At 42.1% G+C, this 12168-nt stretch overlaps 1 protein-coding gene across 4 annotated transcripts in view; it reads right to left on the bottom strand.

Annotated features, from left to right (window-relative positions):
* Snupn (snurportin 1) overlaps nt 1–12168 on the bottom strand; it is a 33611-nt gene that overhangs the window by 5206 nt on the left and 16237 nt on the right. For 3 of the 4 annotated variants that reach the window (XM_060374423.1, XM_021633569.2, XM_021633570.2), the window contains exons 5-8: nt 11980–12076; nt 7445–7542; nt 3898–3975; nt 1547–1627 (exon numbers count right to left, since the gene is read on the bottom strand). In XM_060374423.1, the coding sequence (XP_060230406.1) occupies nt 1547–1627; nt 3898–3975; nt 7445–7542; nt 11980–12076 (354 nt within the window). The remainder of the gene's footprint in view (nt 1–1546; nt 1628–3897; nt 3976–7444; nt 7543–11979; nt 12077–12168) is intronic. The other variant, XM_060374430.1, reaches the window with a different exon arrangement.

Genomic DNA, 12168 nt, shown 5'->3' with positions numbered 1-12168 from the left:
AGGCTGGCCTTGAACTCAGAGATCCACCAGCCTTTGTCTTTTGAGTGATGGGATTAAAGGAGTGTGCAACCATGCCCAGCCAATTTTTCCTTTTTTATTCTAAGCCACTGCCAGTAGAAAAAGACTCCTTGCATTTTATATTCAGTTTATTCAAATAAAGAAATGGCTGGGACTAGAAATGGTGGTATATACCTCTAATTCCAGGACCCTGCATGCTGAAGCAGGAAAGATCTCAAGATCAACCAGACTGAGCTACATAACGAAAACTTACCCAAAAGAAGAAGGGTTGGGAGGAGAGAAGATCTAATAATGAAAATATAAAATAACACTGTTCTGTTTGCAGAATGCTTTCCTACTTATTGTTTTACTTTTCCACCTACCCAGAGGTATTTGAAAGATGGGGTTTCTCACCATAGAAAGGTGTAGGCACCTCCATAAAAATGAAAGCATGAAGCAGAAATTCAACCTGAGTCCATGTCTTCTGTGCCCACATTCTGAACACTTCTATTACCCAAAAGTCTCAATAGTAAAGCTAAGCTCATCATATGGATGAAAGCAAGAGATCCAGGCATTGCCACCAAGGCACCAGACTGAGCCCAGGAACAGTCCTGTTCAAAGACCCTGCTTCCCACGCTACTATTGCTGCCTAAACAGACCCCACCCCCTGACTGTTCAGAGCCATATTCTAGGAAACTCAGTTTTTCTAAACCGGAAAACCTCCTACGGCCTCATACTTTCTCTTCTGTGATTCACTGACTCACCCCTAAAAGCATTTCTTGCCACTGGGATATAAGGGTTATAAATAAAGATGGTGTTCTTACCACCTTCTTAAGTGACTCCCAGAAATGAAGCAACTTAATCTTTGTCATTTCCTTATCTAGGAAGCTGTTATCCTTTACAAAATTAAATACACTTCAAGCAAAAACTTGACTGTGACAGGGCAGAATTTTAAAAGCGATGCTGGGCAAAGAAAACTCTGCTTGTTAAGCCAAGATAGTGACTGTAGGTTTCGAGGATAAAAGACTACCCCAGACTCAGGATTTCCTGGAGACAGAAGATTTTTCAATGCCAACATGTGGCAAGTATGGACAGAATAAGTGGATTGGCCCTACCATCACGCCACTGAGCAGTAAACATGGTTATCCCAGGAACCCTTTGTGCTTTGACCAAAAGAGAATTAGAGGCGCAAACGTGAGTTAGGGTCAGTTGGCCACAAACGCCCACTGACCTCACTCACAGCCAGGCCAGCAGGCAGCGAGGAGCCTGATTCTTGTGCTTATGGCAGGCACCAAGGCACCCAGTGATGACCCAGGATAAAGAAACTCTTGGCTCTTCTGGGGCTTCAGATTTTCAGGGGCACTGGGGACTATTCCATTCTGGTGTTCTGACTTATTTAGTAGGAGTGAAGTATGAAAGGCAGTAATGATATTTCCTTAGAATTAATTTTCAGCCCTGTTTTGATACTTAGACACAGAAAAATCAAAGGATTTCTTAAGTCACCTTGGATCATATAATCATTCAGAACAATAGACAATGGTTTCATTACCTCAAAAGGAAAATCCATAGACAGCACCTTATACAGGCTTTCAGGAGTACATGGGAAATTCTCTAGCCCCACAAACTTAAACTGAAATATAAATTAGAACAAAGAGTTAGTACATACATGTTCAAATGATATCAGCTCTAGTGATTGAAAAGCTTTATCAAGTTTTCCTTCCCAGCACTCAGGACACTGAGGCAGGAAAATAACCATGAATTTCACGTGTCAAGGTCAACCTAAGCTCTCAATCCTGTCTTCATAAAAGAGGGAGGGAATAGAAAGAAATTCGAATGCTTGGACCATTTCCACCACTCTCACCACTCTGAAAAGTCCAGAAGTGTATGTCTCACTAAGTCACAGGTACTAGTCACAGATATAGGCTAGTCTGGTTTCATACCAAGCTCTAAGCCAGCCTGGACTACAAAGTGAGGCCCTATCTAAAAAAAAAAAAAAAAAAGCTAACAGGGTTCTGTGTAATAATTTCCTCAAGGGCTAGAGAGATGGCTCAGCGGTTAAGAACACTGACTGTTCTTCCAGAGGACCTGAGTTCAATTCTCAGCAACCACATGGTGTCTCACAACTATCTGTAATGGGATCTAACTTTCTGTTCTGATGTGTGTGAAGACAGAGCACTCATGTGTGTGTGTATATATATATATATATATACATATATATATGAATGTATTATATATATATTCATATATATATATGAATGTATTATATATACATATGAATGAAATAAACATTAAAAAAATAGTTTCCTCAAGATTGAGACATTCCGTCCTGCATGGAAGCTCCTGAAGCAGCAAAGTAAATAACTAAATAGTTTCAGGAAGTCCCTAAGTTGACCAGATTTACTAACCTTGCCCTGCCAGAGTAAACAATAAAAGCTGAACAGCCCTCTCATCCCTCTAACAAAGCTGCAAAGAAGACTCACACACCAGACAGCTGCCTGAAAGAAGCAGAAACCAGCTACACTGCCTGGAATGGGTTTAGACCAAGTCATTTGGAAAGGACACTCTCCAACCTGTTGAGCCCCCTGCAGGTATCAGCTTTTGTGAGCAGCACCCCTAGGCTTGGTGATGCAGCTGTCTTTCATTCGTTTTTGCTCCTGTAGGCACGCCTCAGCATATTCCTCTAAGTGACTCCAATAGAACCCACTGTTCACCATGCTGGACTTTAGTGGTATCGTACTTTCATCTATCATGGGTTCCATATCTGGGATGAGTAGATGTGTGTTGTATCTCCCCAAGAAAAGTCTTGTCGCAGAACAAAGGTACAGCTCAGTGGTAGAATGTTTGTTGAGCATGCCGGAGACTCCGGATTCAATTACTACACCACACAGCCTTTTACTAAGTGTCCCACACAAGGATTAAGCTATGATCTTACAGTAACTACGATCTAACTATGGTCTTATAGTAACTCTTGATATTATCCTTTATTTTTAAAGTTGGGATCTCACTCTATTACTATTGTTCGGGCTAATGCCTAATTCCTTCTCAGACGTGTCTATCTTACCTCTCCTAGTTTATTAATGCCATTTGCAAGCGAGGCTAAAGCAAGTGAAGCTATTATTCTAATAATTACATTGTTATTTTTAATGGTGCTGGGATTAAACTAGGGCTTTACACGTGCTAGACAAGTCCTGTACAGAGTCACACCTCTGGCCCTTACACTAGCAGTAGTAGCCCTTACACAAACAGAATTCAAGTCCGGATGACTATTAAACTCATAGTCTTTCCATTTTACTATTATCATATGCTGCCTCAAAGCATAAAGTCATCAATGAAGAGTGGTGGCTCTGGGGCTGGGGAGATGGTTCAGTGGCTAATAGCATTGGCTACTCTTCCAGAGGACCTGGCTTTGATTCCTAACACCCACACGGTAGCTCCCAGCCAGTTTAAGAAGACCTGATGCCTTCTTCTGGTCTCTGTGAGCACCAGGCACTCAAGCGGTACAAATATGTAGGTAGGAAAAATACCTATATTCATAAAATCACAAAATAATTTTAGATCAGGCGTGGTTGTGCACATCTTTAGTTTTAGAACCCAGGAGTCAGAGGCAGGTGGATCTCTGTGAGTTTGAGACTGACTTGGTCTACATAGTGAAAAAAAAAAGAAAGGAAGGAAGGAAGACAGGGAGGGAGGGAGGGGAGAGGAAGGGAAAGGAGAAGAAAAGGGAAGGGAAGGAATTGTGGTTCATGCCTGTAATCCCAACATTTGGGAAGCTGAGGCAGGAAGACCAGGGTCCAAGACCATAACATAGCCAGCTCAAGGCCAGCTTGGGCCATATGAAACCTTGTCTCAACAACAAACAATAACAACAAAAAAGAACTCTAATTGTAACAACAGCCTTACAGGATTAATCTTAGTTTTCTCTCCAAGTCCTTCTTCTTCTGGTAACTTTGAATGCATCCAGTAGAATCGGAAATCAGTCTGCCACAGAGAAAGTTGAGTAAAAAATAGAAGTTAGTATTCATCTCAAAATGTTACGTGAATGAAGCATCTCATTCTAATAGACATGTGACTTATAAAGACCTAAGTCCTGCTGTTGCTATGCCCCATTTCCATTTATAACCACACTTTATAAAATCTGTCAAGATTTTAAAGCTGTGTGGGTGTGTTTCAGAGGGTAAGATGGATTAGTGGCTAAAAATGCTTACCATACAAACCTGATAACCTAAATTAGAGTTTTAGATCACACACTTGGAAGATGAAAACCTTGACCTAAAAGATACCCTGGCCTCAATGTGCTTGCTTTCATTCATTCAAATACATCACACACACACACACACACACGGTAAATAAAAATTTAAAAGACGTTTTCATTGTTTATAATATATAAAGCATTGTATTACATAAAAACATTTGCATACAAATATATGTTATAGAGATTTTTTTTCTTTAAAATTTAGTAAAGCTGTCAGACATCATGGCTCAAACCTGTACAAATCCCAGCATTTAGCAGGCAGAAGCAGATCGTCTTTTGACTACATAGTGAAATCAAGGCTATATAAGGCCTATCTTGACTCTACTCTCCTTCAAAAATAAAAACTTAGGATGGCTAAGTTTTCTCCTTGAAAAATAAAAACTTAGGTACAGGGGCATACATTTGTAACCACAGGAATCAAAAGTCTGAGGCAGAAGGACCACAAGTTGGAAGTTATCTTGGACTATAAAGCAAGATCTTACACCTTGAACTTACTGAGATTTCACCTGTCTTTAACTCCTGGTTGCTGGGAATAAAGGCATGCTCCACCATATCCAGCTATATTTATTTTTTTTAAGACAGGGTTTCATTGTGCAGTCCCAGCTGGCATCAAACTCATAAATATCTACTTGCCTCCCTGGGTGCTGAAATTAAAGGCATGTGTCACTAGGACCAGCCAACACCTGTAATCTAATTAATTACTCTTCCAACATCTAATATAGGGTGTGCCTGTTTCAAACAATGACAACACCACAGCCTTCACTCAGATATAGTGGGTTATCCCTGAAATTTCCACATTTGGAAAGCTAGAGCAGGACTGCCCATAAGATTAGGCCAACCTGGACTATATAGTTAGTTCCAGGCCAGCCTGAGCTACAGAATGAGACTCTGGGTTATTTTTTGTGGGGGGGGGAGGGGGTTTGTTGTTGTTTTGTTTGTTTGTTTGTTTGTTTGTTTTAGGGTTTTTGAAGACAGGGTTTTCCTGTGTGTAGCCCTGGGTATTCTGGAACTCTTGGTATAGACCAGGCTGGTCTTAAACTTAAAAGATCTGCTTGCCTCTGCCTCCCAAGTACTAGGATTAAAAGCATGCACCACCATTGCCCAGCTGAGACTCTGCCCAAAAATAAATAAATAAATAAATAAAGTGGGTTAATAAATAAATATTTGGACGATTGTGTCACATATTTTTAGTCCCAGCACTCAGGAGGCAGAAGCAAATGAATCTCTTTGAGTTTGAGGCCAGCTTGATCTACAGAGTGAGTTTCTAGGACAGGCAGGGCTACACAGAGAAACCCTGTCTCAAACAACAAACACACAAACAAATAAATAAATATATGGCGAAATAAGTAACTTCAACCCCCTATAGGAACTATATTATCATTATTGCCATTTTAAATGTTGAAGGCACTTAGAATTAGAAAGGTGAAGTCACTTGCCTGGGTAAACAAAGAAAATACTGTGAGACCTAGGAATCCTCTATTCCAAAGCACACTGCACTATTTCCCTTGCTTCACTTTGATCTGGCTATTAAAAACACTACACAGCTGACTCTTTCCCTAAGTACTGATTCTTTGAATTATTTATGTGCAGCCTTCTACAGCTATGAGACACTCCTTGTTGTTTTACTTTGCTTCTGGAAATTTGAAACAATAAAAGCAGTTTTCTTTTTCTTTTCTTCTTTATTTTTGTTGAGTGAAGGTTTCATGTAGCTCAGCCTGGCCTCAAACTTGCTATATATATATATATATATGAGGATGGCCTTGATCTTCTGATCCTCTATGGAAGCTATAGGAATGAAGCAGTTTATAAGGTGCTGGGGAATGAACTATGAGCTTTGTGTGCAGTAAGCAAGCATTCTCCCAACTGAGCTGCATCCTCAGTCCCTTGTTTTGCTTTGCCTAGACAGGAAAAGTCTTGCCATATAGCTCAGGCTTGAGATTCATGGCATTCCTCCAGTGTCAGCCTGTAACAAAGGTACCTCGGGCATGAGCTACCACTGAGCTGGCCTTTTCCTTATAGTACAGCTACACATGTGCTTTTAATTAACAGATCTATAAGTTGTGAGAATATATGCTGAATATCTTTTTAAAAAGCTAAAGGGAAACATGTCAGGAAAAATCTGTAATCCCAACCTCTTAGGGAGATTTAGACAGGAGGAGGATCATGGGTTTGAGGCTAGCCTGAGATACATAGTGACTCCTTGTCTCAAAGCAAAGCTAAGTGTAGGCTACTTAACAAGTTCCAGGCCACCCAAGATTCTCTCTTAAACAAACAAACAGAATCATCACTACCTGGCATTTCCAGAAATCCAACATAAGGTTATAACTATAGAAAGAAGCAGCCTAGCAAATATCCAGGTTTGGTGGTACAGGAGGCAGAGGCAGATGCAGCCAGCTAGGGCTACAGAGTGAGATCTTGTCTCAAAAAACGGAAGGAAGGAAGGAAGGAAGGAAGGAAGGAAGGAAGGAAGGAAGGAAGGAAGGAAGGAAGGAAGGACGGACGGACAGACGGACATATATCACAGACATATATCTGGAGCTAGGTATAGTGGTCCTAGAGCAAGCGTTGAGATTGGAGGCTTTGTTTCATACCAAGAATGACCTAGCATTTTCAGGGCCACATATGGTGAGTGAAGGAGAGACAGGAGTTTATTTAATAGCGTTATCTGTATAAGATGGCACACTTCTGACCCTCAGTCATCCCTGCAACAATCTTGCCCTTCTGTGGAGAGAAGAGAGGGGGCAGCCCAGCTGCTCAACAGCCCCAGTCTGCACCTCCTGCTGTTTCTTCTTCCTTAAGAACTGTTGTATTAGCTGGGTGGTGGTGCATACCCTGAATGCCAGCATCCAAAGGCAGGCAGACCTCTGAGTTCCAGGCCAGCCTGGTCTACTGAGTGAGTTCCAGGACAGCCAGGGCTACACAGAGAAACCCTGTCTCTAAAAAACAAAAAACAAACAACAAAAACAAAAACCCAACAGACTCTTCCATTTCCCTTAGTCCCTCATACTTACTTTTAAAACTAAGCTAATTCAAACACCCTTAATGATGCATTAGATAATGCAGGGAGCATTAGATAATGTTCTTGATTACCACATCCTGTACATACCAAGAAGTTGGTCGAGTACCAAACCCACATGAGAACCACCTTCCCGGGAGGAAAGAAGACAGGAAAGGCATGAGATTATCAATTCTTACCTGACAGTCATAAAAAGGGTGTCCCCGCCAACACATCACATCCAAAACATAGTAGGTCTGGTTCACCTCACTGTAAATGCAGTCCAGAATGGTGTAGTCTATAGACACAAGGAAGAAAGTCAACACAGAACTCAGCTTCTAGCCGGGCTTCCATCCACCGTGGTGAAAGGAGCCCCATCTTAAGAGGCTCAAGCAGAACAATCCTCAGGGCTTATGACAACCGACAGTACTAAAGACGATGAATACATCAAGGAGAGGGTTCTGCATAGCCCTTTGTAGCTACCTGGCAGAGCTTAAGGGTGTTGTGATGTAAGATAATATGAGAGATCAAGATAATACTTTAGACAAATGGGAATTCTAAACAAGGTGGGACATTAATTTTAAAGAGGCTCAGGTTTTAGTTTGCTTTTTTGTTATTGTTGTTTGTTTGTTTGTATTTAAAACAAGCTAGTCTGGAATATGTACCTGAAGATGACTTTGAACTCTTGGTCTTCTCGCTTCCATCTCCCAAGAGCTAAGCTTATAGGCAGGCCCCATCAAACCTGCTATTTTGTTGTTCTTCTGACTTGAGACAGGACCTCACTTTGTAGCCCAGACTGGCCTCAAACTTAAGACAATCCTACTGTCCTTGGCTTTCTGGGATCACAATCACCTGCTACAACTCCAGGCTATTTTTATTTTATGTGTATGTCAAAGGTTTTGCTCTGTTCCCCCAGCTGAAATTAGTCTTCTGAGTGACTGGACACAACCATATCTGGCTTACAATTACTTGTTACATTCTTAAGTACTGTATCATGTGGGGGATATCAAGTATAAGTTGTTACTTTAAGGAAAGAGATCGGATGACCACAGAAATAGTCAGGAGCTAAGAGCTAAGTTATACAACATATACTATGAGCAACAGGAATTCTAGAAGGAGAAAGCAGAGTAAAGGAGGCAGGCTACAGTCCCACTTGCCTGTAATCCCTGCACTTGGTAGGCTGAGATAAGAGGATCAGGAATTCAACAGTCAATTCATCAGTCATCCTTAGCTACATGACCAACCTGATTCCTACATGAAGCTCTGTGTCAAGATAAGAAAGGAAAGAAAGAAAGGAAGGAAAGAAGAAGCCAACCTAAAGGAGAACTACATAAGGAATACAGGAGAAATCTTCAATGAGTCTCAGCAGGTAGAGAATAAAGCAGGGTACGGTTTCGGGCTCAGCTTTACCAGTTCCACCGAGAATACATTATTTGATCCTTATAACCCTAGTGCACTTATTGAGGCAAGGTAGGAGGAAAGCTAAGGTAGCTAAGAAAAACAAAGAAGAAAGAAAACTGGGCTGGGACACCCCAGAAACAGCTCGCTATGCCATTACACTTGACATTCTCTCAGGAACCTTTCCAGAAGAAACTGTGTGTCCTTTTGTAATAAGGTTACCAAGGCATAGTAACCTTCATTCAAATATATACTGCCTAGTGGGCCTCACAGGGCACATGTATCATGCAGCTGAAGAGACCTGACATTGAAGGGAGGATACTTCCAAAGTGGGTCATTAAAACAACTAACCAAAAGTCTGCCCTGCACATGCACATAGCAAAGCTGTGGCATCACTCTGGTGGTGAGGCCTCAGGTTTCCTCTCTATCTTCTAAAGCCCAAGACCTTCCCCCATGGATTTCCATCATTGACCAGGGAGCAAGACTAGGAATGGGGATGTGGTCTCCTCCCTGGAGAGTAACAGGGATCAACAAGAACACCAACAGTAGCTGGCCCTGAGACCATATCAAAATCAATGACAGCACATATTTTATAGAAAACCACCTGGGATTTTACATATGCAAACTCTGCCTGATTCTACACAACAAGGAGGGCCAGAAGCATCAGAAAACTTGACCCAGGGAGCACCAATGGAAGCTAAAGAGGTCCCACCTAGCTATGCCAGAGAAGGGTCAAGGTGAAAAGAAAGAAATGTGTGACAATCAGCAGCCTGGGATGCAAAGCAGCAGAAGGGCATGGAGCCTACTGTTGTAGATAGACAGTCTTGAGAACATCAGCACTAGCATGAACTTCCTCTATTTTCTGTCTATCTATAACTAGAGGTTTGATGCCCTAGAACAGTGCAGTATAACTGCTCAAGGATCAAGTCCTTCCAGATCATTGTCTCCAGGTGCTCAACAGAGAGACTAGCAAGGCCAAAGACAAGTTTTTAGATCCACACTAGAACTGAAAACCAATTAGTAGTTTTTACTCCAATTCCACATAAGATGCAGGACAACCCAGCCCCATCCAGTGCATCTTCAAGACCCTGTGAGTGCAAACCAGTCCTGGCTCTCACCTTGCTTGGTCTGCCTCTAACCCCATGTCCCGCATCTCTCCAACTGGCTTGTCTGGCTCATAGGGTCCCACCATAACAATGAATGTCCAATTCTCTGATTCATCTACCCACCAGCCCCAAGCATTCACTCGTTTCACTGCCTGACCTCCAGACCCTGGAAATGCACCTACTTGCTCCTGAAATCCATCCCCATGCTCCAAGCGTTCATCCACTAGCCCTGGGAAGCCACCCCATCAGGTCAGAGGTCCAACCCTAACTTCTGTGGCCTCACTCAGCTCCCACACTTCCTGCTATCAGCTGAAATGCTAAGTACAACTGTCTGGTTTGTTTCTGCTTTTTCCCATAGAGAATATTTGCAACTTTTTTCTATCCCCAAACACACTGATCAGACTCCCTGTTAACAAACAACAGTAAAGCCCTCAGTCAGGGATGTAGCGCTATTGTTAAAGTGGTTGTCTAGTGAGCACAAAGCCACAGGTTCAGCACTCAGCCCATAAAGCATGGCACAGTGACAGGTAGAGACAAAATGGTCAGAACTTTAAGATCTTCCTTAGCTACAGAGCAATTTGAAGGCCAGTCTATGCAGCATGAAATTGTCTCATAAGCAAAACCATGGTGGTGGAGGAATGGCTCAGAGCAGTGGCTGCTCTTTCAGAGAACCCTGGTTCAATTCCCAGCATCTATATGGAAACTCACAGTACTTTATAACTTTAGTGCTATGGGTTCTGACAAACTCTTCTGGCCTCTAGGGGCATTGCATACAAACGGTGTACAGATAAACATGCAGGCAAAATATCCATATACATAAAATAATAAAATATATTTTAAAAAACTTTAAAGAGCCAGGTGTGGTGGTGCACACTTGTAATCTCAGCACACTGGGAGGCAGAGGTAGGTGGATCTCTGTGAGTTTGAGGCCAGCAAGGTCTACAAAGTGACTCTAGGACAGTCAATGATACACAGAGCAACCCTGTCTCATAGAACAAAACAAACAAAATATACCATCTTGTCCTAGGTAACAAAAATTGCAAATAGACCAGGCGTAATGGCACATGACTATAATCCCACCACTTGGGAAGTAGATCAAAGAAGGTAAAGATTTCATGTCTTAACTACATGGCAAAATCGAAGATAGCCTGGGCTATACAAGATTTTTTTTTTTTAATGATAAAAACTTAGTAAATAACTGGGTATAGTGGTACATGCTTATAATCTCAGATTGTAATCCTAGCACAAGGGAGGCTAAGGCAGGATGATCGGGAGGTTCAGGCCTGTCTGGGTTACATGGTATGCTAGATAGTTTTATGTCAACTTGCCATTAACTAAAGTCATCTGAGAAGAGGAAACCTCAATTAAGAAAATGACTCCATAAGATCAGGCTGTAGGCAAGCAAGCTTATAGAGCATTTTCTCAATCAGTGACTGACGGGGGAGGGCCCAGCCAGTCCATGGTGGATGGTGCTGTGCCTGGGCTGGTGGTCCTGGGTTCTATAAGAAAGCAGGCTGAAAAAGCCAATAAGCAGCACCCCTCCATGGCCTCTGCATGAGCTCCTCCCTCCAAGTTCTTTCCCTATTGAGTTCCTGTCTTGGCTTCCTTATATGATGAACTACAATGCAGAAGTATAAGGCAAATAAGCCCTTTCCTCTGGAATTTGCTTTTGGACATGATGTTTAATCAGAGCAATAGTAACCCTCGCTAAGACACATGGCTCACATTAATAAACAAAACAAAACAAAACTGAGGACTATGGCTGTAGCTTAGTGGTAGAGTCATTTAAAGGTTTTGTTTTGTTTTGTTTTGAAGACAGGGTTTCTCTGTGTAGCCCTGGCTGTCTTAGAAGTCACTCTGTGGACCAGGCTGGCCTAGAACTCAGAAATCCACCTGCCTCTAGCTCCCCAAGTGCTGGGATTAAAGGTTTGGACCACCTCACCTGGCTTAACATTTTATTATTATGTGTGCTACATGGGCATGTGTTATGGCATATAACACGAGTCCTGTGTGGAGATCAGAGGACAACTCTTAGGAGTTAACTCTAACTTTCACTGTAGGTTCTAAGAACCAAACTAGGTCATGAGGACTTCACAGAAAGCACTTTCACCTACTGAATTTGCTGGCTGGCCCCTAAGCCTCAGAGATCTTTTGTGTTGAGCCCTAACACCAAAGGAATAGTGTGGGAGGAAAATCAAAAAACACAGAAAATAGATATCATATGTAGGTACCTTTGGCTGTTGTTGAGTTCTTCCTGTTGCCTCCTGGAAGAAGGGAAGAAAACCTGTTGACACAATAGCCACTCTTGGTGTAGGCACTGGTTGAGCCCTGTAAGTAGAAAGCTCCCATTCTCATTAGGCATTCACAGGTATTCTTGACTTTTCCTTCTTTATTTTATAGGGTTGTCATTAGCCCAGAGA

This window comes from Meriones unguiculatus, chromosome 1 (assembly GCF_030254825.1).
Source record: "Meriones unguiculatus strain TT.TT164.6M chromosome 1, Bangor_MerUng_6.1, whole genome shotgun sequence".
NCBI lineage: Eukaryota > Metazoa > Chordata > Mammalia > Rodentia > Muridae > Meriones > Meriones unguiculatus.
The sequence above is the reverse complement of the archived record's forward strand: the minus strand, read 5'-3'. Positions and strand labels throughout refer to the sequence as shown.